This window comes from Lipotes vexillifer, unplaced genomic scaffold (genome assembly GCF_000442215.2).
Source record: "Lipotes vexillifer unplaced genomic scaffold, Lipotes_vexillifer_v1.1 scaffold395, whole genome shotgun sequence".
NCBI lineage: Eukaryota > Metazoa > Chordata > Mammalia > Artiodactyla > Lipotidae > Lipotes > Lipotes vexillifer.
Window position 1 is genome coordinate 6844866 of NW_006797390.1, and position 27429 is coordinate 6872294.

The 27429-nt window shown below is 55.1% G+C and overlaps 1 protein-coding gene across 2 annotated transcripts in view; it reads left to right on the forward strand.

Moving 5' to 3' along the window:
* The window catches only part of IQSEC3 (IQ motif and Sec7 domain ArfGEF 3), a 97892-nt gene that overhangs the window by 35051 nt on the left and 35412 nt on the right, over nt 1-27429 (forward strand). The window contains exons 3-4 of one of the 2 annotated variants that reach the window (XM_007469466.1): nt 14518-14782; nt 26038-27119. In XM_007469466.1, coding sequence (XP_007469528.1) covers nt 14518-14782; nt 26038-27119 — 1347 coding nt within the window. Of the gene's footprint in view, nt 1-14517; nt 14783-26037; nt 27120-27429 lie in introns of those variants that run through there. The other variant, XM_007469467.1, reaches the window with a different exon arrangement.

Below are 27429 nucleotides of genomic sequence, written 5' to 3' on the forward strand. Positions count from 1 at the left end.
GGGGGGGGGGCTGCTCCTCCTTCTTTGGGCTTTGTGAGCAGATGTGCCCCCTGTCCTCTGAGGGTCCCCGTGTCGTCACAGCAGAGTCCAGCCCGGCTGGCTCCATACCAGAGGGTGACCTCAACGGAGGCGGCAGAGGGACTTGGCCCTGGAGCTATAGGAAGTCTGTCACCTGTCACTTTACCCCTCTGTGCTCTTTGCTCCACCTGTGTCTTCCCTGACAGACCCTGGAGACACAGAAGACAAAACAGATGCTGTCTGGGTGGGGACGTCCCCCTAACTCAACGGGCAGCAGGAAAGCTCTGTCCTGAGCTTCTGTCTGCCGTTCTGCTCTGTGGGACGTGGGACTCGTGTCTGGAACAATCTCCTGTGTGCCCTTCCTCCCAGGCCTGGCCATCCTACGAGATGGTCTCTCCCAGGACCTAGGTGGTCATCAGAGGTACTCAGGAAATGCACCTGCCCAGGGAGCGGTGCCTGGGCTGCCATGTGAGCCATGCCAGGCTGGGCCCGCCTCCAGATAGCCCGCTTCCTGTCAGCCAGCAGCGTGTTTGGAGCAGGTTAGAGAATCCCTCCTCCCTCGGTGTTTCTATTATGTGTCCCTGCACCCACAAAAGGGAAGGAGAATGCTAGCTGTCATGTGCTGAGCGCTTGCTGTGTGCAATAGATACGGGTATTATTTAATTCTCACTGAAAACTCATAAAATGTTGTTATTCCATGTTACGCACAAGCAAGCTGAGGCTCAGAGGTGATGAATGACTTGTCCACGGGCCGTAAACCCGGAAAATGGCACAGCTGGGACTTGAACCGCGTCCGTTACGGCTTCTATCACTGGATATAAAAGAAGGGAGGGGTTCGCTGGTGCAGGAAGTGAAGTGTGGCCACCACCCTGCACAGCCCCTCCCAGAGAACCTGGCTCTTGGTCCAGGGACCGAGAAGTCGGGACCTTTCCCTGCCACCCACCTCCCAGCAGGAGACTCAGGCAGCCTTAGGTAAACACATCAGCACAATCAGACTGAACAGAGAAATGACCAAGAGAATATTTTTAGAGGAGAAAAGCTCTAGGCTTTATTATTTAAAGAAATAAACATGGGAGTTCCCTGGTGGTTTAGTGGTTATGATTCTGGGCTCTCACTGCCGTGGCCCGGGTTCAGTTCCTGGTCGGGGAACTGAGATCCCACAAGCCGCGTGGCATGGCCAAAAAAAAGAGAGAGAAATAAACGTAACTAAGATAATACTTCCAGAATAACAAAATGAAAGCTATCACAAGGATTGGCATTTATTAAGGCAGAGTTTTGTCCAGTTTGGGGGGAAACAAATTCTTGTTCCATTTGCTGAAGACTTCTTGTTTGAATCTTTTGGATTCTTTTTTCATTCCCAGAAAGCGTGGCCTCTCTTTGCAGGCCTAGAGAGTCTTCTAACCTCACTGTTTCCTGTGCTGCCTTGTTTTCTCCTCTGAAAGGTCATCTTTACCTGTTTATTTATCTTGTAACCGATAGCACAACTTTGAAAATGATATAATTCCAATAAGCATTTCTGATGGATGACAGAAAGAGTTTTAAATGCGTTTTCTCAGACCCCAAATGAGGAAATAGTCTTCAGCAAGAGGGATTGCATGAGATCAGGCATTCTTCAAGAATTTACTGCCTTTGAGAGGCATTGGAATGGTTTAAGAAAGGAGATTTTTAGAGATTACTTTTGTGACGATTAAAAAACAAAACAGGAAAGACAGCTGTTGGTGAAGGAAGGCGTGTTTTTCTGTCTGGAGCCAGGAGAAGCGTGGCGGAGCACAGAGAAGGGGTCCATGGACTTGGAACCACAGGCTGTCAAGGCGGCAGAGAACCAGGAAGCCTTGGCCCTTTACCGCCCAGACAGGAGACCCAGGAGAGGAAGTGCCTCACCCCAGGTCTCCCGCTGGTGATGCTGGGGTCACGCGGAACAGGGAGGGCTCAGGCCACCCGACAGTGCTGGTGCCCCCCCACTGCTCTAGGCCTCAGTGTCCTGAGCTATCACATGGGTGGTGACCGGTCTAATCCCCCCAGACTGATTCTATAGGACAGCAAGGAGCTGCCTTGGCCGGATGAGGCATCCACATCCAGCCAAGGGACCAGGAGCGTTTGCAAAGCAGGATAAAGCAAAGTGCTGTGACCTGAACAGGGGCGCCTGGGCGGAGGCTCGTAGGAGGAAGCAATGGAACCTGAGTCAGAGGAGGACTGGGAGGGTGGCTGGCCAAGGGGTTTCTTTCTCCATTTCACTTACTGTGAAAACACAAAAGGCAGTTTTAAAGGAGACCAGCCTCACCTCACAAGCATGACCCCACAGCCCTCGTATGACCACCTGTCTCGTTTCCATCCCTGTCGCCTCCCCAGGGTGCGGCCTGGGAGCTGGGCTGGGCCCCCGGCAACGAGAAAGCGTTGGGTGGCAAGCCAGCCTCAGCCTCAGCTCACCGTATGCAGCGTCTGCCAGGTGATATGCTCCTTCCCACCCTCCACTCCACTGATCCTCCCCACAAACCTTCAAAGTCATGAGGGCCAGAATCCCTGCGTCCAGTTTTCAGCCGAGGAAATGCTCAGGGAAGGGCAGCAACTTGCTTAGGTTCTGGAGGTGAAGACAGAGCCCATACAGACAGAGGAGCGGCGGGGCATCTCTTTCTTGTCACTGTTTGACGGGCCTGGGGCCCCCTCCTCCGCCCCCTCCCCGCAGGCTGGCGGAAACTGGTGTGGGCACCGGGCTCTAAGTCTAGGCTGCAGTCTTGCAGGTTTGGAGAATCAATTAGGCGTCCCTGTGGTTCTTGGATTCCATGGGGAATGACTCACCAGAAACAAATTCATGAGAGACTGATGTATCACATTAGTATGAATTTACTAATTCGTAACAAGAAACGATTCTGGTAAACAGGAGACTCTTTAATTACTGACCAACGAAGAACTCCAATACAAGGGAATACAGAGAATCCCCTTTCTTCTCTGAGGGCGGAGAGATGAGCACCAGATTCTGTGGATTCCCTTCTAGGTCGGAAAGGAGGAGGGTGAGGAGATGGGATAGGAGTGCCAGGGCTGGAAGGTGAGCTCAGGAAGCCTTCAAGGAAGCATGAGGATGCAGCGCAGCTGAGAGCACGGACAGAGTAACTCAAATCCAGGTTCAAGTCCTGGCTTGGCCATTTACAAACTCTGTGACCTTGGTGCAATTACTGAAGCTTTCGAATCCGCGATTTTCTTATCTGTCCAATGGGGACAACAGTAGCACTTAGCTCTTAGGGTGGTTGGGAGGATTCAACAGTATGACGTGTGCAAAGGTGTCTGGTATATAGTAGACACTCAATAAATGCTAGCTGTTTTAAAGCTGGATTTTTCAAGAGCAGAGAGGGAGACATCAGTTAAGATCCAGGAGTCCCAGGAGAAGGGGTCTAGAAACTCAGGTGTGACTGAGAAATACTTAGAAAAAATGGGCTGACTCCTTCAGGGGATGGGGTCCCAGCAGGAGCCCCTAGTATGGCAAGCAGGAGGGGACCCACTACCCTGCATCTTGCTCAGGATCGTTGAGCTGTGCCCTTCAGGGAGAGGGTCCAGTCCCTCCTTTGGACAGCAGGCGATGGGCATGGGGGAGGGGGCCGCTTTCAGATGTCTCTACTCAAGCCTAGCCCGTGACACAGAGTTGGCTGGAGAGAGAACGAGAGAGAGAAGCAGGGCGGGGTGGAGGGGTGACTCAAGAACTGAGGGACCAATTTGGGGAAGAGATCAAAGAAGCTAAGAGCCCCGATGAATGACAATCAAGCAGGGCCAACAGGCCCGGAGAGATTTTCTAGACGTCAGGGCAGGGGAGGAAATCATTTAACCCAGCACTGGGCTGTCACAGTGCAGCGAGGATGCGATTAAGGGCAGAGACATTTTATCAGGAACATCTTCTAGCCAGACGACAGTTTGGCTTCCTCTTAAGAGGAGGAGACAGTTTAGCCCCCGCAGGGAAAGGTTTATGGCCTGGCACTGACCACTGCCCTGCCTGGAAGGGGGTGGCTCCCCATGCTGGGAGCTCTGGAGCTTCTCCCCAAAGCCATTGTGTCCCGCATTGCTGGCCCTTCCTCCCAAACACTTTTGGAGGTGACCCGCGAAACCCACAGGCATGTGCGAAAATGCCTGGCCATTCTGATACTGTGAGCTTGGAGTGGTTTCTACTGAAGCAAGAAAGATTGAAGCTAGACATTAGGAAGGACTTCCAGGAGGAAAGGTGAAGATAAGGAAGGTGACCGTAAAGGAACAGTCAAGGACTCTTGCTCCGTAGTAACCTGACAGATGTCTAGAGCAATGTCTTACACTGCCAGTGATTCTGCCATTTCCATCTCTAGTGTCACAAGACTCCTGGTTTTCGGCAAGCACACACCTGACTGCCACAGGCACCTGTAGGCCATCAGAGACCTTTCCCCCGATGCGGGGTGGAATGGGAGGAGGTGGGAGGATAGCTTTCCCTGAAAATGGCTCAGGACCAAGGAAACGTAGGAAACATCTCTGCTGGGTGAGGTAGGGCTGGTTTGGGTGGACCTGGAGGAGGGAAATGGAGAGACGTGGTCTCATGCCCCGCCTCTGGGATGGGCTGTCCACACATGGTTTGTGTGGACCACCGTCACAGGGCTCTCGGATGGATCCAAGAAGGACCAGATGAGGTCTTTGCTCTCCAGGGAGAGTACAACAGCCCAGAAGCCAGGGAAGCACAACAGGCCCAGATTAGGGAAGGAAACCTGCATTTACTGAGCATCAAATAGGTGCCAGAGGCTTTATGGTCATTGTTTTATAAATTGTCCCAGCAACATAGGTATCCCACCTTACACAGGACGAAACAAGCTCAGAGGAGTTAAGGAACTAGCCCAGCTCCACACAACTAGTGAGAGGTGGGATTTTAACCACAGCCGTCTGTCTGGTTCTTTTATTTTTTTATATAAATTAATTATTAAAACTTAAATTATTATTACAAATTTATTTATTTATTTTTGGCTGCGTTGGGTCTTCGTTGCTGTGCATGGGCTTTCTCTAGTTGCGGCGAGCTGGGGCTACTCTTAATTGTGGCGTGCGGGCTTCTCATTGCGGTGGCTTCTCTTGTTGTGGAGCACGGGCTGTAGGCGTGTGGGCTTCAGTAGTTGCAGCACGTGGGCTCAGTAGTTGCGGCTCACAGGCTCAGTAGTTGTGGCACACGGGCCTAGGTGCTCCGCAGCATGTGCGATCTTCCTGGACCAGGGCTTGAACCTGTGTCCCCTGCCTTGGCAGGAGGATTCTTAACCACTGCACCACCAGGGAAGCCCCGCCTGTCTGCTTCTAACTGTCGTATTCGTTATACTCTGCTGCTTCCTGCCCACAGAACCTCCTGATAAGGTTCGCCTCTCTAACTCACCATCTCTAACGCAGAGCTTCAGCAATCACACCCTATGGAAAAGCCCAATACATCTCCGTGTAAAGAACTCTAGACAAGACAGCAAGATCCTGAAAGATGATAGTTCAGGGTAAAGGGCTCTGCTTTATTCTGAAATCACATCCTTCCTGCTTTTCATGTTCTTTTATAATTTTATAGGGAAACTGAAAGGTGCTTTTGCTTTTTTTTTTTTTTTATAAATTTATTTATTTATTTTTGGCTGCATTGGGTCTTCGTTGCTGTGTGCGAGCTTTCTCTAGTTGTGGCAAGCGGGGGCTATTCTTAATTGCGGTGTGCGGGCTTCTCATTGCAGTGGCTTCTCTTGTTGCGGAGCACGGGCTCTAGGCATGCGGGCTTCAGTAGTTGTGGCACACGGGCTTAGTTGCTCCACGGCATGTGGGATCTTCCCAGGCCAGGGCTCGAACCCGTGTCCCCTGCATTGTCAGGCGGATTCGTATCCACTGCACCACCAGGGAAGCGGGTGCTTTTGCTTTTTATCTTCTTATTTGACAAAATAACATGTTGGAAATCCTGAAAAGCAAAACGATGGTTGCTACTTATATAGGGCTTAGAGCATCTCACATATATTACTACTGTGATCCTTTCCTAGAGAGGAAAGTAAGGCCCAAGGAGGTTAGGAGACTGGCCCAAGGCCACACGCAGGTGCGTGGCAGAGCCCGGCCGCCTGGCGCCGCGTCTGCGTCCGTAACTTCTACCGTGCTGTGCTGAGCTATGAGTTGGCCGACACCGCCTTGCGTGCTCCCGCCTCTCAGGGACCCCAAAGGCACGCCCAACCTTGACCTGGCTGCCAGCAGCTCACAGGCTGATGCTTCTCTCAAGTGCACCTCTGCCAGCCTCACCTGGCATTTCCATGGGCTATTTCTGCATGGCTCCGGACGGTCCCCATGGTGCCTTTGGAAATCGTTACCCATCTGGCCACACGGGGCCAGAAGCAGGGCTCCTTAGGGAGCAAGTCCATTTTCTCACTCGAAAGCCCTCCTGTCTGCAGGAACGGGCACAGCCCGGCTGTGTCAGAGCCCTGCCATCTTTCCAGTCCGGCCTGGAGCTGGGGGCTGGGGGCCATCCCCCGGGAGGGCCTCCTGCGCCTTCCTGGGCTCCGCTAGACCCTGAGAGCTCCCCCCGCAGCACGAGGCGCACTTGGCAGTGCCCCTGCCCAGCAGCCAATGCTGCTTATGCAACATGACAAGGGGGAGATTCGCTCCTAAGGAGAGGCTGGGGATGAGAAACGCAAATCCAGGGCAGGCGCCCCTCCGAGGAGAGGAGGGGCCCACGGGTACGGACGGGCTGTTTCTTGAGCTGGGTGCAAGCGAAGGTTTTTCTCTGAACCTCGTGTGCACGTTATTTGTATTTGCATGTATCAGATAGTTCATAATAAAAGGAAAGCGTGGACTAAAAGCCAGAGCTCACTAGGCTGTAACCATCCAGTGCAGCTGTGAGGTGACCGTGGGGTGTGTCAGGGACAGATTACAGGCCATACTTCTGCAGCTTCAGCCTCAGGGTGGGCGAGATGGGAACGTGGGCAGACACGGGAGGCAAGAAAGCCCGAGGTGTGTTCAGGGGCTCAGAGGGGCATGCGCTTGGGAGCTGCGTGCGGTGTGTCAGGCAGCGAGCGGGGCGGGCGTCCTCAGAGCCTGATTTTGCTTCCAGATCCACATCTACTGGGAGGAAATCAAACGCTCAAAAATATTAGGCTTCCAGGGGCAATAAGATGGCGTTAGTCCGTGTGGCCCAGCTTGTGAGCCTGTGAGGGAGGCGTCCCGAGGACGCTTCTAGGTGAGGCCTCCCTGGTGCTGGCGTCCCGCCAAGGAGTGGGCTACGCAGGGGCCGTTTCCACGTTGGACTCTGGGGCCCCACCGTGACTGGGCCTGGGTCTGGGGAGGGCGCAGGCCCGGAGGAGGAGTGTGACGCCTTCAACAAGAAACCCCCCCAGACAAAACAACCCAGCCAGCACTTTCTGGAGCAGCTGTGCAATCAAAGCCTGGAGTCTCCAAGGGAGACAATAACTCACTCTCTCGGGGCCTTGGGATGTGTCACAGCCAATGAAGGCAGGGCGGCCTCCGCAAGTGGACAGCAGGGAAGACACGGCCGCCCTCCTCCAGGGCATTCTATTGTGAACTCTGGCGTCCAGCTTGGATGACGTGGGGTCAGGGAGGCGGCGATGATTCTGTTGTGCCCCTGCGTGTGGTGTGAACAGGAAGGTGCAGGGCGGCCGGCATTTCCTAGCCTGTGCTTGGAATCAGCAGCGAGTGAATTTGTTTCTTACGCTGGCCCTCTGTTCACTGCAACCTCTCCCCAGTACCATCTGGGACACCCAAGGACACTTGACTCCCCTTGCTTGGCCTTTATTCTGACCACCTGAGATCACTTTATCGATTCAGGAGAGGGAGAGACAGGAGTATTTTAGTAAAGGCTGAAAAATCTTGAGATGTGAGGCTTTTTGTTAGCTTTTGTCTGGAAAATGCCTAGTTTCTTTGTCCCAGAAGAGCTTTAAGAAAGGCTGGCAGAGACCGAGATAATCTAGTGCAATTGGTCAGGCCCTCTGGGGGAATCTTCTAGCCCAAGGAGTCCTCCAGCCTTCAAAACACTCCTGGCTGGGTCTCGGTAATTGCTGCTCTGGCCTTTGCAGGGAGGGGAAAGCAGCCCTGCCTCCCCGCCCATCACCCCCACCAACCAGCCGCAGGGGCTGGGCCTCCAGGCTCCTCCTCGTGCCTTTCTCTGCCTTCGTGCCAGGACCTGGGGGCCCCCTCCCCTGAAGTAAGTCTTCCCCTCCCCAGGCATAGCACCCGCCTCCCTGACCCTCACAGGCTCTGCAGTAGCTCCTGTCCCCTCAGCTCCTGGCACTGGGCAGGGTCTGCCTGGGAGCCCGGGGAGGACACCACTGCCGGGACCAGCTCCCTGGCAGGGGCTGCACAGCTGCCCTTCCTTCTCCCTCATCCTTCCTAGGGACGTATTTTCCACGGTGGCCAGCACACCAGCCTCGGAGGTCACTTCGTCTTCCTCACTCTCTTGGAAAGGAGATATTCACACCTCCATTTTGTAAATGAGAAAACTGAGGTGCAGAAAAGTGAAGTGTTTCGCTCGAAATCACCTGACTAGTGAGTCATAGGACCAGGGGCTCCCTCCACTCAAGCTCTCTTACCCATGAGTGAGGATCCGTCGGTTTTGAGGGAACAGTGACCGGTGTCTGAAAGCCCTGTGGTGTGTGGAACCCTCATGTTTCCTCTGTATGACCAGAGCTGCCTGCAGTGCTTGGTGCAGCCTTCAGCATATGGACAAAATCCATGATCATCCCTCCAGAAGAGCGTTTTCAGCCCGATCCGCAGAGACTGTAAAGCCTCTGAAAGTGGAGGTAAAGCTTGGCGCGTATGAAATCACATGCATTTTCTAGGAAGAGAGTCCAGCGTCTTTATCAAAGACATCCGGAGCCCAGAAAGGCTTTGCAGGTCTGGGGGCAGGGAGATCAGGGTAATCCTGGCTGACAAGGAAAAGGAAGGAAAAAGAAAAGCTGGGTCTCCATCGCTGACTGGTGCCTCTGGGAAGGAGATTCTGAGTTCAGGGTGCTGGATGCTTACTGGAGGGTGCTTGGGATCAACACCCATGGAAGGGAGGGCAGGAACACGGCACGGGGCAGAGAGAGAAGTCAACCCGTGTTGCAGGTCCACCAGAAGCCTCGGCTAATCCCACGGGGGCTCTAGAGAGTGACCTATCCAACCCATGTTGGGTCATATGGCTGAGGCTTTATGTCCCCTCTTTGTTAGCTGTTGGATGCAGATAGCCTTGGGGAGGATTTGACTTTGGACCAGTAGCTCACTGCAGTTCCTGAAGGAACTGGGGTGGGGGGCAGCTGACAGCTTAAGGCGGTCTTCAACAGCACCTCCAGAGCTGGGCAAGCAGTCCTTGAAGGAGGGTCTGGGTGGTACATCACCAAGCTCACCGCAGTATCTCTGCCCTTGGGAAAGTATAAAAGATCAAACGCCATCCACCCATCCATTCCTCCCTCCCTCCCTCCCTCCCTCCATCCATCCACCCATCCATTCATCCATCCACCCATCCATTCCTCCCTCCCTCCCTCCATCCATCCACCCATCCATTCATCCATCCACCCATCCATTCCTCCCTCCCTCCCTCCATCCATCCACCCATCCATTCATCCATCCACCCATCCATTCCTCCCTCCCTCCCTCCCTCCACCCACCCATCCACCCACCCATCCCTCCATCCATTTAACATTTATTAAACATGACTTAAAAGCCAGCCCAATGTGATAAGCACCTGTGACAAAAAGGTGTACATAGCACCGTCTGGTGGAAGACAGAGACATATCAATGAATAATTAGGGCACAAAGTGGTCATTGCTAAAATAGAGGCAAGTGCCAAAAATTATTGGAGCATATTGTAGGGTGGACTCTTCCTGGGGCAATGAGTGAGTCCTGAAAGAGTTGACAAGGCAGAGAAAAGAATGGATGGGAGGGTTAGGGGCATGAGGCATTTCAGGCCAGAGGAAATCACGGGAGAGGCATGGTGGTCTGAGGGTGTGTGGCAGATTTGGGGAGAGTTTCAGCATGGACAGAGTGGCTAGGTCACTCCTGGAGATGAGGCTGGAAAAGGAGATTGGGGTGAGATCATGAACGCTCTTGAGTACCACACGGCTACGGACATGAGTGGAACAATGAACTGTATCCGGCATTACTGGAAAGTCACTGCTGGGTTTTGAGCAGAGGATTGGCGTTAATACATCGCATTTTAGGAAGTCAACTCTGATAGCAGAGATGATAGACAGGCTGGGTGGTCACTGGAACCTCAGGGGAGTCCTATATGTGCCAGGACCAGGCTTGCTCAGTGGGTACCTGGAATCCCACTACGCACAAGCCAGTGTCCCACATGAGTGACCCTCCCCTGATGATGCTGAGTTTCAACACAGATCATTCTGGTCCTGTGTGCATGTAGTATTCCTCTGAGCAACTGCTTGTTCCCCCGAGTTCTCAAAGACTTTCATTTCCCATACTCACGTCCTGTGTTCTCATGCGTGGCATAACCTCCGTGGATGGCCTAGACCCCTGTACGTGTATCAGACTAATGTCATGTGGGTGCAACCAAAGCCTTCTAAGAACCTCTCATTCTGATGCCATCCACATTCTACTTTTCCCTTCTCAAATGGGTGCCCCAACCCAGGCAAGACTCTTGTGACTAGCATCTCCCATATGTCAGCAGCGACCTTAATGGTCGCTTAATGGACTACCATTCAAGGAATCTGTTTCTGCAGCTGGATATGAAGCCCAGCACAGCTAAGTTCATCAGGATTCCTCTCCAGAAGCTCTGCTTGTCATAGAGTGAATCCCATTCACATGATTCCTGTCCATGAGCGAGGCTGCCTGAAATTGGACCCGCTAGGGATGCCGGCTTTATGATGTGAGGTCAGCCTGGCAAATTCTGGAAACTTAAAGGACACAGCCTGTGTCTTGGGAGGAGTGATGCTCTGGGTGCTGGAACAATGGACTTCCCGATCCATAAGAGACTGTGGATTGAGAGAGATGGTCCTTCCAGCTATGACAGCCTGGGCTGAAGATTTGAGCTTCTTTCCCTGTGCCCAAAGCACAAATCCACACAGCCAGCACTGGACAAACGTCCACCTAGGGCATGCCCTACACTGTGGTGGGTCCCACCAGGGGTGAATACACGCAGATTCCTCAGAGGCCATGGATCCCATGACTTGGTAACTCCCAAGACCAAGGCCCTTCACTGTGTTCTTTCTCCAGTGGGTGGAGAACTGTGGTGGGAGCCAGCCTATCTTCACTCCTCTCCCTAAAGACCCTGGGAGTTAGTCGGGGGTCTGGGAAAGGCCACGAGGAATGATGAAAAACCCTATTATTTCAATTTTGTGAAGGTTGACAGGAAGTCTAAATATTGAGAACCTTCCCACTTAGGAATGCTCCATGCTATTTTTCTGGGCATTCTTGTGGGACTCCATGCTATAGGATTTCAGCTCAGAATACAGCCACCATTGCTATCAACTACCGTGTGCCAGGCACTGTACTGGGGGCTGTGCCAGCTGTATTTACTCCTCACAGCAACTTTGTAAAGGCATTACAAGGATGCCTGTTTTGCAGATGAAGAAATAGAGCCACAAGGAGATTATGTAATTTGCCCAAGGTCACATCATAAGTAGCAGAACCAGGATTCTAACCCAGGTCTGCCTTCCATAATCTTTGTCCTCCACTGACCAGCCTAAACCTTGCCATATTCATGACAGTAGTTTGGGTTTCCATCACCACCTCCTACCACACAAGTCTGTGGAGTATTATAAGGAAGGACGACAAGGATGGGGTCCCCTTTCCAAAACTTTTCATCATATACCTGGGGGGGGGGCACAGTCTCTCAGGTCCTTGTGCACATAGGTGGGCAAAGACAGAGTTGGTTCCACCAGCCAGAGAGCCTGGAACCTTGGGGCTGGTGGGCCTTGGTGGTCTGGCCTCGGCACTGGAATCCAAGCTCCCAGAACGTCCAAGCTGGAGGGTCCCTGGAGATGAGTAAGCTCCTGTGAGGTGGCAGGTGAACACACTGACTCAGGAGGACACGAACTACCCGAAGCCACAGAGCTAGTTAGAACGCTGTGTGTGTGTGTGTGTGTGTGTGTGTGTGTGTGTGTGTGTGTGTGAGTGTGCATGCACGTGCACGTGCACATGCTGGAGATGACAGTGGGGGCCTCCTGTCTCCCAGACCCTACGGATGAGTTCAGGTGAGAAGGCCTTGAAGCCTTCGTCCATATCCAGAGTGGTGGCCCACGAAAAAGGTTATTTTAAAAATGTGTTTTGTTTTAACGTAAGTAGTGTCTTTGGGACCAGGTGACCCCAAGAAGTGTCAACAGGAGAGTGGCGGATGAGACACAAAAGAGAAGGAAGCCAGTGCAGGTTTATTAATGATCAGGTCACTGCTTTCGGCAACTGGGGTTCAGTCCCATGGGGCACTTCTGGGAGATGGTGTGAAATGTGTCTCAGAGCTGTCCTGCCCAAGAGACAAGGAAGCTGGGGTATTTGTCTACCAGCCTCCACTATCATTGGTTGAGTACTGCTATTGAGGGGTATCAACTCCTTAGAACCTCTTGCCAAGCATCCTCCAGCAGCATAAAAAGAGCAAAGGGCTATTTTTAAAGGTGTTTGGTCTCTAAAGAGTCTTGAAAACCTTTTACGGTTAAGAAGCCTTGGGCATCAGTACCAAGGACAGTGCAGAGAAGAGATGGGTGAGACCGAATGCTGTCCCCAGGCGGCAAGCTGTGCTGGGAGTGGGAAAGGGCTACTTTCACGGGCCCTGAGGGAAGAATGGCCATGTCCTATCACAAGAGGAGCTGAAGTTATATCTTAAAAAGAACTTCCTGGTGATACTAGTGAAAAAACCACGTACTTAGAGCTCATCCAGCTATACAGCTTGATTGATGGCCACAGAAAAAATGACCAAGCAAAGAATCACGCAGTGGCAAGGAGTTTGAGGCTCCTTGTTGCTAGGGCTGTGGCCAATGACCTCTTCTTTGTCTATGTTTGGGGGGTTGCAGGGGAGAGCTGGGGGGGCAGATGAAGTTGAATGAAGAGAGGATTCTTCACTCCACCCTTGGTTACTCTAGCACCAGGAGGCTCCAAAGTTTGTGTGGAAACAAGAGCTTGAAGAGGTCCCTTCTCTGGCACGATTTGGGGCATCTTACATGGGACAAAGCCGTGGAAGAAATAAGCCCTAAGGTTGACTGGCCCTCCAACCAGAGCCAGCCCACCTCCCTGGGACCCCGCTCCTCATATGCGAAAACGGGAGATGGGAAGGATGAACTAGATAACCTTAGGGACTCTGTCCACTGCCAAGGCCATGCGAGTGGCCTTGGGTTCTCTTCAATTCATCCTTCAACAAGTGTTTATTGAGCCTTCGTTGTTTGCTCAGCACTAACTGGGGAGAAGGGATTCGCATAGAATACAAGCGCCAGGGCTCTGATGGGGGCGGGGAAGGGAGATGGGGGAAATAAGAGTTAATGTTTACGGAGCACCTAGTCCGTGCCAGGCACTGTGCTAAACGCCTCACGTGCGCTGACTCCCTCACGCCTTGCATGAGCCCGTAGGGCAGGTACTAGTGTACCTCCTCTATACTGATGAGGAAACCAGGGCTCAGGGAAAAAGCCACTTGACCAAAGCCACACGGTAGTGGGGCCGCACTGGAGCCCACACCGCGAGCCGAGATGCTTCTCCTCTGTGAAGGAGGCGGTGACTCTGGTGTTCTAGCAGATGAAGCCTGAAAGCTGGAAACACCGGAAAGCCTTCCTGCAGGAGATGGCTCAGCACTGGGCCTTGGGGACGGGCAGAATTCAGAGGCTGGCCGGGGAGGGGAGCGACCTGAGCGTAGCAGCCCCCCGGGCAGCCAGAGTGTCGTCTTAGAGGAGGTGGGTGGGCAGCAGCTATGGCCAGCCTGCTGCTGGCTCCACAGGAAGAGAGTAGGGGCTGGGGAAGAACCCAAGCCAGGATTATAAGCATCACCCCTCCCCCCAGCCCCTCTGGGCAGTCTACAGATGGAGCTGGTTCAGCGAGGATCAGCTTCCTCCCAGCTACTTAAGCCACTGGCCAGAAAGCCAGGCCATTGGTAATTACGGTAGTTAACACACATAGAGCAGGGACCATGGGCCAGGCACAGCTTTAAGAACTTTAACTAGTTTAAAGCCTTCCAGCATCCTTGTGCGGTAGGCACTAGTATTATTCCTGCTTTATATAGATGGGGAAACAGAGGAAACGTAAGGTTACGTAACCTGCTCAGGGCCCCAGAGCCAATAAGAGGCAGGGCCCAGCCTGGAGCCCAGGTCGTCTCTACCCTTAAGCGCCTGCCCTACAGCTTCTAAGCAGGTTCCTGAGCTGCGGCCAGTGCCAGCCACGCCCTCCCTCTGCCCCCGGGGACCCCCCGCAAGCTCAGGCTCCCCTCCAGGGCTGCGGCCCTTCCCTAGCGGGCGCCGCAGGAGGCCCCCACCAGCCGCTCCGCCGGTGAGGCCCGTCGCTGCCAGAGGGCCCCGCCCCGCTCCCCCGCACTCACATGCGCCCCGCCCCGCCCCCCAACCGAGCACCGTTGCCTTTCGTTCACAGTGACGGCTCCTGCGCCCAGGCCGGTGCGGGCACGGAGGACTCCGTGGCGGCGGCGGCCGGCAGACCCAGTGCCCACGCCCCGAAGGCTCAAGCCCAGGAGCTGCAGGAGGAGAAGCGGCCGGGGGCGGGGGGCGCCTCCCCGCGGGCCGGCCTCCACCGCGCGGCCTCCCCCAGCAGGCAGCAGCCTGTGCCGGCAGCTGCGCTCTGCGCCCGCGCCCCTGCCGCCTCCGATTGCGAACTCTCCCTTGACCTAAAGAATAAACAGGTACCCAGGGCCTCCGAGGGGGGTGGGAAGGGGGGTGGAGGGCCCTGTCTCGGGCGCTGTCCAGGGTACCAGGGATGCCCCTGTCCAGGCCGCCTCTGCTGCAGGCAGACCTCTTTGCCTCTAGTTCTCCCAAACTGGACCGAGTGACTGCCCTTCCCTGCAGCCCAGTTCCTCAGGCAACCAGCCTTCCGTGGCAGGGGTCACCCTTCTAATGCCAGGCCCACAGGCAGCGTGTTCAGGGCTCTGCCCCTCTTACCACTGCAGGAAGACCAGCTGCTGACACACTTCCCACCCCCAGAAGAGATGGCCCAGCTTACCTGCCCACCCAAGGGGCCAGCCCCATGCTCAGCACACACAGGCTCACATGAGGTTTGAAGACAGTGGTCTCCTTCAGGTAGACTGAGGAGTCCCAAGATTAGCCCAGACTGGGGGAGTCCAAAGACCCCCTTATTGGAGAACAAATTTCACTGAGGGGTTCTGAGCCTCCAGTTTCCATTCTGTGAAGCAGGAGGAGAAAGTAGTCAGTCACTGGGTCCCAGCTGAACCCTCCAAAATGATAACGGCATGGCTTGTTTGGGTGGGAAATTAAGAGACCCGAAGGAAGATCTGTGTGTGTGCGTGTGTATGTGCGAACGCATGTAGAGAAAGAATTTATGACTCCATATTGCTAAGAAAGAGCACTGAGCGTGGAGCACAGATGTGGGATCCGATCCTTGTTCTTATTCTAGTTCCTCTGTGACCTGGGAAAATGCCAGTTAAGCACTCTGGGCTTTGGTTTCCTCATCAGCAAAATTGGGAATTAGACCTTGAATCATCTCTGAGGTCCCTTCTAGCTCTAAAGAACCATTCTTTAACCCAACGGACTGTGAGTTTTCGAAGCGAAGCTAATAGAAAAGTCACTAAGACTGAGTCAAGCCCAACCAAAGTCTTTTCTTCCTTTCAGCATAGATGTGGAGCTATTATCCAAGGTCAGGGGCTGCAGGTGGTGCACCAGGCTTCAGTAAAGTATTTGACAAAATCTCCCGTGATATCTATGTGGACAGGATAGGAAGTGGGTTAGTTGACAATATAGTTGGGTGGGCCGTTCTCAAACGGAATTGTCAAAAAACACTGATATTTCTATCAGTGCCAATGCCAGGGTCATTGAGTGGGGCACTGTCCTTGGTCCTGGCCAGTGCAACCATTTCGAAAAAGGACTGATGCAAAGCTGAAAGGGAAAAGCTAATATCTTGATGACAGAATCCCAGATTTGAAAAAAAGAAAAAAACTCATTAGGAAATATTGTTTAAGTGGAAAAAAATCAAATGAGAGAGGGAAAAATCTAAAGTTCTGTTCTTCGCTTGGAAAATCCCACAGCACTACTATAAGATGAGCAGGCTTGGTGGTGGCCAATGATATGGGTCTAGCAGCCTTCACAGATGGGTAGATACAAACCCCAGTGTAAGGGGGCAGCTGCCTGGAGCCCCACACTAGTTACTGGTCAGGCTGTCTGGTTCTAGGGGTTTCATTTAAGAGGGAAAAAGAGAATCCTGAGGTTCTAAGGCTCTTCTAAGAAAGAATACAACTGGCTGGGGTCATACAGGGAAACTGTAGACACGAAAACCAGTTTTAAACATGGAAGAGCTGAATGTGAGTTGGCTGGACTAGATTATTTTCTATCATTCCAGGTAAAAATAGTGGTACTAATGCATGAAACTTGTAGGAGAGGAAGGGGTTTGTTTTTAGCTCAGTTAACAATTAGAGCTGTTAAAAATGTAGACTGTCCCGCTTCTGAGGTAGAGAAAGCCCATGCAGGGGCTGGGAGGCAGTCCATCTGGAACCGCATGCTGTGATGTGGGCGGTCAGCTGGCACAGATGAGAACGCCCTCTCAGTTCCACTTGGCTCTGCCCCTTGAGGACAGAGACCATGTCCTACTCATCCCAGCCCCTGGTGTCCAGCAGAGTGCCTCGGGCAGAGTAAGAGCTTCGCGAGTGAATATTTTTTGAATAACTGTGATGCGTAAAGCAATGAGGGAGTGGGGTACCAAAAAGAAAAAAAACATGGTCCCCACCTGCTCCCCAAAGAGATTACAGTTCAATTCAAGGAGTATCCTGTTAGTAACACCAAAGGAAACTGGTGCTTCTGCTTGGGCAGGGAATCAGTTTAATTCTAACTGATTAGTGGGGTAGGGAGGGTTGTGCAGGGTTCTGACGGGCACTGTGGACCTTTTTCATGGTGGGCATAATTCTAGTAGATGGGTTTGCACGTCAGGCCAGCAGTAGTGGGGCAGGAAAGATGACGGCTGGTAGGGGTGTGGTGGAGCCCTCGTGCCCTGGGGAATAGCCCGCCTCCTCTGGCCCCTGTAGCTCTCCAGGCCAAGACAGGCTAGGGGTGGGAAGAGGAGGGGAGAAAGGGACTGAGGGTAGCAGAGTGGCTAAAAACACAGCACACGTTTATGAAAGATGGAGCTCCACAACTCTCTCTTCTGCAGATGAACTGTGTGACCTTAGGCAAGTTGCTTAACTTCTCTGGGCCTCAGTTGCCTCATACAGCCCTTTGCCCCTACCGCTAACATTCCTACCCCCCTCCTACTCCTGCACTGGCCTCATTCACTCCTTCTCTTGCTTTAGGACTTGCTCTCCCGCACCTTCCTCCCCGCCCTCCCCGCCCTCCCAAGGCTGTGTTGGATGCCCCTTCTCAGTGGTCCCACAGCACCCAGGCATTCCCTGACATAGCCCTTCAGCCCAGGATCACCATTCCTGTTTACCTGACGTCTCCTTTAAGGCAGGGCAAAGACATCCATCATGACACCCCTGGTGCCCGACACAGCGCCTGACATGAGAAGATGCTCAAAGGATGAAGAGGGGAAAGTAACAGTTCAGTGACCTGAAGGGGATGGGGATGGGCATGAAGCCTGGGCCAGGTCCTGACTCTATCTCAGGTTTCTTAGAGATCTAGGATTTAGTATTCTGCTCCTGTGATCCTCATGAGTCACCCACATCCTGTGGTCCTTGGGCTGGAAGGGATCTGAGACAATCACTATCTCCCCAGTTCACCAACCTGCCAGGCCCGCTCCATCGGCCAGTCCAAACTCCCAGGTGTTTTCCGTGGCTCCTCTCTCCGCCCCGCGTCTGATCCAGGCCCCCACCCCCCATGCTACTCTTAACCACTTCCCAAGCCCCACCCTCTCCTGCCATCCCCCCAGCCCCGGCCCTAGGCCTGTGTGCCCCTGGGGAAGCCTCCTACAGACCCTCTGCTTTGACTTAGTCCCCACCCCGCAGCTGCATCCTCCTTGTGAGCAGCACAGCGGTCACGGTACCCCACACGGAGGCGCCCGCGGCCCCTCGTTTTCTAGGGGACAAGGACTTCAGGCTCTTCCGCCCCCAGGTCCGCCCCCACATCCTGCCTTGCTGCCCCTCGGGGCTCCAGCTGTGCCTCTTGGCTGTCCTTTGAGCCCTCACGTACTTTGCTTCCTCTGCTGGGGACACTCCCCACCCATCCCCCGTCACACTCACCTGGGTGATCCCTACTCACAGTCCAGTCCCGGCTCAGAGCCCCCGAGCCGGGGTGTGTGCTGTTCCCGAGTGCCCACGGCAGGCTCTGCCGTCTGGCTGCATCCCCCTCGTGAGGGCAGGGGCTCTGTCATGCCCAGGCTGTCGCAGAGTGAGCAGATTGTGCTCCGAACGCCTCTGGGGTGCCGTTCCCTCCACTGTTGGGGGGAGGAGTGAGCACTGCCTGGGGGTGAGCCCCGGGCGCTGCCGGCCATGCCCGCCGTCGTTCCTGCGCCCAGCACAGCCTGGCACCTAGGAACTGCTGGGTATTGGAGGAGCACAGGGATGGACGAGCCAATGAATGAATGAGGCCCCCAGGCTTCCCTGTTCTCCGTCCCCGTGCGCCGACTGGCCCCCTCCCCGAGGCCCCACAGGGCGGAGACTGTCCTCTTTTGCTGCTCTGCCCTCAACTCTCCCATTTCACCTCAAGGTGATCCTTGGGGCTCCACCCTAGAGGGAGGGAGCATGTGGACCCCTTGCGGGGAGGTTCCTTTAGGAAGTGGCCTTGGCAAAGATACAGAGGGCAAGCGTGTGATTTCCAAATGCAAGTTCTCTAGGGAGTTTGTGTCCTGTTTTCTGCGCCTGTCGGGTAGCACCCACTGGAGCCCATCTGGGATGTCCAAACTGCATAGGTCTCTGTGTTGTCCAAGCCTGGCGGCCGTGGAGCTGCGGTCACAGCATCCAGGCCCTGCTCCTGAGTCAGGGTCCTGGGTGGCAGCCGCTCTCTGTCTGGAGAGCAGATCTCCTGGACCCCAAGCCTCAGGGTCCAGCCTCGCCATGGGGTGTCTCTCAAGGGGAGAACTGGTGGCCATGTTTCCAGGTCACTGACCCTCAGTTTGCTCACTTGTGTCTGAGGCTCTGTCCCGCTCTGAAGGTGAGAGTGCTACCACGGGAGTGAGGGCCCCAGTGGACCAGCCTGCCAAGGGTGGCGGTGAAGGCAAGATGTGCCAGGGTGTTGCTCTGCTCCGTGGTCTCAGTTCGGGGAACGGCAGTGCACACTGGGCCCCACGCGAGGCCTGGGGGGCACCGCGATGCGGAAGACGCAGTCCTGGGTCTCAGGGAGCTCCGGTGCCAGTGGTGGGCGCTGACACAGAACGGTACAGGCGACACTAACAGCACTGCATCTCGGGACAGTGCTGAGTGTGCCAAACACTTTCTGTGCGTTATCTCCCCCGATCTGCACAATGTCCCTGCAGGCTAGAGACTGTCACTATCCCCATCTTAGGAATGAGAACACTGAGGCTTAGTGATGTTAAGTGACTTGCCTAAGGACACATTTCTAGGTGTGCACCCCGGTGCAACCAAAACAGACCCCACAGTCCACGATTTTAACCCAGAGCCCTCCCCATCTGCTGCCACCGCGGAAGCGGTGTGCAGGGCACTGCGGGATCCTGGCACAGGGCAAGTAGCCCGACCAGGCTTCCTGGAGCAGCCCCACCCGAGGGAGTATCTGGCTCAGGGAGCAGCTGAGCCACGGCTCTCCCCTACCTGGCTGCATCGGGAGAGGGTCCCAGGGCAGCCCTGCCCCCCAGCAGGCCTCTGTGCCCCTTGCCATGCTGAACACTTTCTGTGTTTTGGACGGTGGGCAGGGAGGTGGGCACACAGAGAAGAACAACCCTGCTCAGTGCAGGCCACCCGTCCTGCGGGCCGCCCTGCGTTCCTCCAAAGCTCCTCCCCCCTCCCCAGACTCTGCCCCGGAGGCCTCGCCAAGGTGTGCAGACTCACACCACGTACTGCTTTAATCTTCTCAACTGAGAAATCCTGGCGCACGTGGGACCCGTCCCCGCCCCCTCACCCGGGCCTGGTGCCCCAACGTCCCTCAGAGGCCCTGTTGGGCTCAGCCATGCAGCCGCTTGGAAGAGGGAGCCTGTTCTGATGAACACTGAGGGCTCGTTAGCGAGACAGCCGCCAGCCCCGCCCACTGCCTCCCCAGCGGGAGCCGAGGGACGGCTCTCCTGGGAAGAGGGAGGCCACAGTTACCCAGGACTCACGGGCTTCGAGAGAAGTGGGCGGAGCTGCTCCTTGGCCGGTGGGCCCAGGGACCCCTCCCTCCCACGAGCTGGTCCCTCAGCTCTCTGGCCTGGCCCTGCTAAGAACAGCGTCAGGGAGGTGAGAGGGGCCTGGCTGGGGCGGATGGAGCTGACCCGGGGAACCACCGATTCCCCAAGGCCTGTGACAATGCGGGGAGGGGAATGCACATGGGGGGCGGGGCCGGTGGTACAGCCTTTGGCTCCGAGCCCAGATCCAGAAAACAGCCTGGACTGCATTTCCCCTGGTGCAGAGGAGAGAGTGCAGTTTAGTTCACGACCGCAAACATTGATTAAGCGCCAAACACGGGTTTGGCTCAGCGCTGTGGGCATGGGGGATGCAGAGGCGGATTACGCTGTGCCGCCTGTGACGCACCGTCTGGGGTGCTGAGGATGCGAAGGAAGCGGTGGGGACACTGGGGGCAGCAGGCACGAGGCCAGGATGAGTGGCAGCCGGCTGTGTTAGACGATGGGGGCAAATGGTGACGATCCCTCAGCTGAATTCAGAGGCCGTCGTGAGTCGTGAGCAGTGGCTTCGGGCCAGGCTCCGGGCTGAGGCCGTCTGTGCACCAGACGATGAGAAGGCCACATCCGGGGCCTCCAATAACTTATGCTTAGTGGAGTCTTGGGGAGGGGAGAGGGGACGGAAGCCTCAGTTAGATGAATACCACCAAGATTAGCAGGGGAAACTTGAGTGTCAGAGAGAAGCACGAAACAACCTTCTCGGGGTTGGGGCGTGGTTCAGGGCAGGGAGACCCCGTTCTGGTTGGGGGAACTGGGAGGCTTCGTGGAGGAGGCACATTTGAAGAAAGGGGAAACGTTTTGCCTGGAAGAGAGGGCATGAGAGTGGGAGGTGAGGCTGGGGACGACAAAGCCGGCTACGGGGAGGCTAAGTGAGAGATGGGAGCGGGAAAGCCTCGTTGGGGGAGGGGGCGAGCAGGAGGCGGGGCTGGCGCGTGAGCGTGGACTCCGCGTAGTAGGAGGGGCTGGGGGGGTAGGCGGGGCCAGGCTGCTCAGCGCCAGATCCCCAGGAGACGGTGTTTACACTTGTTTAGGGCAATGGTCTCAAGCCCCGGAAGTCCTGTGTTTACACCCGCTCTCTGAGGATACTGCTCAGGGGAAATATAGTACAAGGCGGATGGTGCTGGAGCAGGAAGCAGGGAAGCAGCTGGGGGGTTGTCAGAGTGGTCCAAATGAGGGGTGCAGGAGAGCCCCACGTGGTGACAGTCTGGTGGAAAGTTCAGGATGATTGCAAAAGGCATGGGGGGGGGCGCTATAGGACTTTCAGCCTGACAAATGCGGAGGGTAAGGCAAAGGCGGACCCAGGGACAAAAGCGAGGTCCCCAAACTGGATGACCTTGTAGCCGGGGTGCTGTTAGGTGAATAAGGACGTCATCCAGAGCTGGTTTGGGTGAGCCGGGGGAGACGATGGGCTCTTGGAAATGTAGGTCTAGGATGGAGTCTAGGGATGGAGAGTTGAGAGTCACAGAATCATCACTGTCAACATCAAACTGCTACCACTTACTGAGCACCTACTGTGTGCCAGGTGCTACGGGAAATAATTTAATTCTCACAACAAGCTACAGAGTCAGCAGGATTAGCTTCATTTAACAGATAAGAAAACTGAGGTTCAGAGACGTTAAGAAACTTGCCCAAGGTCAACCATCAGGGAAGAGGCAGATCTGGGAATGGGTGTTTCCCCTATGGGCTTGCTCAGCCACCTATCAGAGTGAAGTTACAATGGAAGACGAGGTTCTCAGACAAGAGGTGAGAAGATATTAGCCCGCGGGACACCTTTAGAGTTGCCACGAAGGCTCTGCATGACTTAGTTCTCATTTCATCAGCTGTTAGTTATCAGCTACCAGGGGGCTGCTCTAAAGACTTCCAACACAGAAGTCAAGGAAGACGTCCAGAAATGCACAGGAAAATCATTAAAATGTGTCTGGAGAATGGAAGAGAGCGCACATATGACTCGTAACTAGCACGGTTAGGGACCTTGTGGTCAGAATTTGGGATCAAGGAGCTGTATGGAGACAGGAAAACCAAGATAGACTGGGTCATGAGAGCGGAGGACAAAGTTTCAAGGTGATAAAGTATCAAAGCTGCAGAAAGGATGGGGAGGAAGGCCGAGGATGGGATTTAGTGATTGAAGGTCATCAGTACCTTTCTGAGAGTCATTTCATTAGTCTGGTGGTAGCAGGAGGCAGCTGCAAGCAGTCAGGGCATACGGGGCAGGCCAGTGGTTCGGCGTGTGCTCACGGACCGAGGCAGAGCGGGCAGACTAGTCCTCCTATAGGTTTGGTGGAAAAATACAAAGAGATTGGGCTAGTGCCCCAGAGCAGGGGAGTCAAGCAGGGTCATGTTTCAGCCTGGGACATTAAGGAGGGTCTGTAGGCTGGCGGAAAGGAGTCAAAACCAGGGTAGAGGCTGGAAATGCAAGTAGGAGAGACTTAGGGGATGAAGTAAACTTACAAAGGAGACCAGAGAGGGTGAAATCATCAGCCCGGGAGAGAAAAGTTACGGTCAGATTAGGAAGGTTTTAAGTTATTCAATAAATATTCATTGAAGATCTACTACGTACTCTAAGCATTGGGGACAGAGCAGTGAGCGTGGCAGGCAAAGTCTGTCTTCATAGGGCTTACAGTTCAGTGGAGGACTTGATGGAACAGATTCAAGAATTTAAAATCTTGTTTTCTTCTCTCCTTGGGTGAAGCATGGACACCGGCTGGTAGAAGTCTCCTCAGTTATCTCAGCCGGCCTGTGCCTCTAAGTGGGATGACACCATGCCAGGGGGTGGACCTTTCACCATTTCGGAAACACTTCAGGCAACGGGATTTCATACCTTCCCTCTATTGCCAGTAGCATCTCATAATCTGAAGAGAAGCTCCTGGGCCAGGGGTTTCCCTAGACCTATGAGCAGGCCGGGGAGGAAGGAGATGTGAGTTCCTGTCTGGGGTCAGTTGCTCATGGTACTTGGGGAGGGGTAAATGGGAGGTGGAACTTGCGAGAAGGAGGCAGGTGAGCGGTCAGTTCCCTCCCTCTCTACTCTTCCCCTTGGAGGACTTTCCTGCCTAAGCCAAGGCCGATTCTGGGCCTCAGGAGCTACAGTGCTCTCTTCCTTCTGGTGTGATTTCTGCAGAAGCAGGAGGAGACTGCATCACAGGCAGATACCTGTGTTTCTCTGGGGCTCCTGGGTGCATGAGGTCATACCTAGATAAAGGCCCGCAGGCAACTGTGCAGTTGGTATGGCAGGCAGCATTATAAGAGGGCCCCAGAGATGCCTGATCCCGGTGGACACGCCCATATAATCCCCTCCCCCCGGAGTGTGGGTGGGACTAGTGAATATGATGGGTGTCACTACTACGATTAAGTTACCAGTCAGTTGACACTGAGTTAGTCAAAAGGGAGGTCATCCCGGGTGGCCTGAGTGAATCAGGTGGACCCTTTAGAGGCAGTGAGGCCTCAGACAGAGGCTCTCTTGTTGGCCGCGAAGGAGTGAACGACCACGTCGTGAAGGGGACCAGGTGGCAGAGAACAGCAGGCAGCTCTGGTAATTGAGGCCTCAGTCTTAAATCTCCAGGAGCTGAAATCTGCCAACACGAGTGAGCTTGAAAGAGGACCCCGACCCGTAGATGAAATTGCAGTCCTAGCTGACACCTTGCTTTCAGCCTGGTGACATCCCGAGCAGAGAACCCAGCTCAGCTGTGCCCAGACTGCTGGCCTCCAGAACTGTGAGGAAATAAACGGTATTGTTTTAAGCGGCTACCTTTGTGGCAATTCGTTCTGCAGCAGGAGATAGCTAATACACTTGGCATGCTTTATAAGAGCGCCTTGGATGTCCCTGCAACACCAGGGCCATGCGTCCCAGGAGAGCTTCCTGCCTCCTGCTTAAGGCCTTGCACCTTGTGAACCGCAAGTGCTTCTGGGAGGAGTCCTATAGGAAGACTTAGTGGCCTTCTAAACCTTAATATGAATACGTTTTCCAAGTCTCTTCAGAGAGAAGCATTGGATGTGGGGAGAGAGGCAGCATAATGCCACTAGGCTTGGGGATGGGAAAGGGCATTGGATGGTGAGACAGGAAGAGCCCAGGACACACATTGAGGAGGTCCCGTTTACCTGGGCTTGTCCCTGGCCATTGGGATTGTATCTATGAGGTCTCCTGGGCTAGGAGGGTGTCTCTGCTGGTCCAGCTGTGGGGCACCCACAGGGAAGGGACAGAGGGGGCTGCCAGGGTAGCTGGGAAGTTAGTCACTCCAGCTGCAGTCCCTGGGGGAGCGGGAAGCGCGGTGAAGTGTTCCTTGTATTGGGGGATAAAATTTGGCCTTTGTATCTGTACCCCTCCCCCCATGATCCTGGGGGAGGATGGAGGACTGATGTTCTTGCCTTGAGTTATTAATTTCAGCCACCTGTCCCGATTCTTAGTTCAGGAAGGCTACTCTGTGTAAGTGGAGTGTACGGCTGGGAATACATAGTTTCAGGGCCCAGGAATACTTTCTCTCTTCCCAGGCTTCCCTAAGGACTGATGGAACCCACCACAGTGCTACCATTTTGTCCATCCCCTTCACACAGGCTTTGTCTGTTATTTAAGTGCAAAAATCTCTAGGAAGGAGCACTGCTAACTGTTACTGGTCATCCACACCTCGGGGGAATGTCTTTCTAGTCCTTTCCTGAGAGGTTTTTGATAAGAGAGAAAAAGTGAGAGCTTAGCAACCCAAGGAGGAGAAAAGACCACAGGTGGGGGACGGAGCTGAGAGCAGGGGAGGAAGGGCCTTGAAGACAGACTGGCCAGTGCCAGAAGTTTTCCTGGGTTCACATCTGCCCAGATGAGGCAGTGCCGTCCCCACCCCGGGCCCTGCCAGCCATCCCCACCAAGCCCTGCCCTGGTTGTAACAGCTCCCATTGTTGGAAACAGAGGTGACTGGAACTGTGGAGCAGGGTAGCCTGGAGGGACTCCCCTTATTGAAACATCCATCCTTCATCCATCTGTCTTTTAATGAAATTCACATTTATTGAGCTCTATCCTGTGCCAGCCCTTGGGCTGGATGCTGGGAACACAGAGATGATCCAACCCCAATCCCAACCCTTATGAGGCTCCCAGGAACAGGAAACTACCCCAATGCATGACATGAATGCTGAGAAAGAAAGCAGGTGAACAGGAGTAGCAGCGATGTTTTTTAGCCTTTCTATTTAATTTTCAATGTTCTATTATTTAAAAATACACACAAAAGTAGAAAGAATAGTGTAATAAACTCCCATTTAACCATCACCCAGCCCTAACAAGTTTTATTAATATTGTTTCATCTAGCCCTCCCACTTCTTTTGATGGAGTATTTTAATACAGATTCAAGATGTCATGCATTTCAGCCATGAACACTACCGTATGCATCTCTGATATGAACATTTGGAAATAACCGTCTCCTACCATTCGCAACTCGTCCGTCCCCTGCCCCTGGCATCACCAATCCCGGAATCCAGTCCTACGTCCCACACCTCTAGGAGCCTTGGCATCTCAGGCCATGGCGTGCTAGGGTTTTCAGACATGAGCCCCTCAGTGCCCCGAAGCTGTGCCTTCCTGCGCCCCCGCCGAAGTTTAGCAGCTCACCCCCTGCCCCAGTCGACAGCCGCCGCCACCGTCTTTCTCAAGGACTGTCACACCCCTTCCCTAACTGCGCTCGCGCCTCTTTGTCTTCGCTGCAGATTGAAATGCTAGAACACAAGTACGGGGGCCACCTGGTGTCCCGGCGCGCCGCTTGCACCATCCAAACCGCCTTCCGCCAGTACCAGCTCAGCAAGAACTTCGAGAAGATCCGCAACTCGCTCCTGGAGAGCCGCCTGCCGCGGCGCATCTCCCTGCGCAAGGCGCGCGCGCCCACGGCCGAGAGCCTGGCGGCCGAGAGGGCGCTCCTGGAGAGCTGCGGCCTCTCGGGGCTGCCGCTGGCGCGCTCGCCCTCCCTGCCGCCCACCATCGCGGGCACGCTCACCGAACTGGAGGACTCCTTCACCGAGCAGGTGCAGTCCCTGGCCAAGTCCATCGACGACGCCCTCAGCACCTGGAGCCTCAAGACCGTGTGCTCCCTGCAGGGGAGCGGCGCTTACCAGGTCCACAGGGCCCTGCGCGCGGGCACGGGGCCGCCGGGCCTGGAGCCCGAGGCGCGGGAGCCCGAGGGCGCCCACTCGGGGGACTGGGCCGAGCCCGCCGAGCCCGCCGGCCCGCCCCAGGGCCACGGCAGCACCCTCATGATGGCCTTCCGGGACGTCACCGTGCAGATCGCCAGCCGGAACATCTCCGTCTCCTCCTCCACGGCTCTGTCCGTGGCCAACTGCCTGGGCGCGCCGACGGCCTCAGCCCCTGCAGAGTCCGCGGCGGGCAAGGCCGAGCAGGACGAGGCCGGCGGGCAGGAGGCCCCCAGCGCCGGCCGGGAGGACGTGCCCGCCGAGGACGCGAGCGCAGAGGCGGGAGCCGACGGGGCCCTGCGCGCCAGCCCCCCGGGGGCCGCGGTGCCGGCGGCGGAGGAAGAGGAAGACGGAGAGGAGGAGGCCGAGGAGGCGGGGAAAGGGGCGGAGGCCGAGGCCGGCGACAGCTCGGAGCAGCTGAGCAGCAGCAGCGCGTCCACCAAATCGGCCGCGTCGGCCTCGGCCTCCAAGGAGGCCCTGCAGGCCATGATCCTGAGCCTGCCGCGCTACCACTGCGAGAACCCGGCCAGCTGCAAGTCTCCCACGCTCTCCACCGACACCCTGCGCAAGCGGCTCTACCGCATCGGCCTCAACCTTTTCAACATGTAAGTTCCAGGAGGTGCGGGGCAGGGGCTGCGCTTACAGGTACCTGAGCAGCGGGCCCGGGAGTGGACCGAATCGTCCCAGGGTCCTCCCAGGTGGCCTCTGGGCCACGCCTGCTCCTTGAGATAGTGTGGGAATACTCATTTAATTTTATTTTGTTTTTATTTATTTATTTTTGCGGTACGCGGGCCTCTCACTGTTGTGGCCTCTCCCGTTGCGGAGCACAGGCTCCGGACGCGCAGGCTCAGCGGCCATGGCTCACGGGCCCAGCCGCTCCGCGGCATGTGGGATCTTCCCGGACCGGGGCACGAA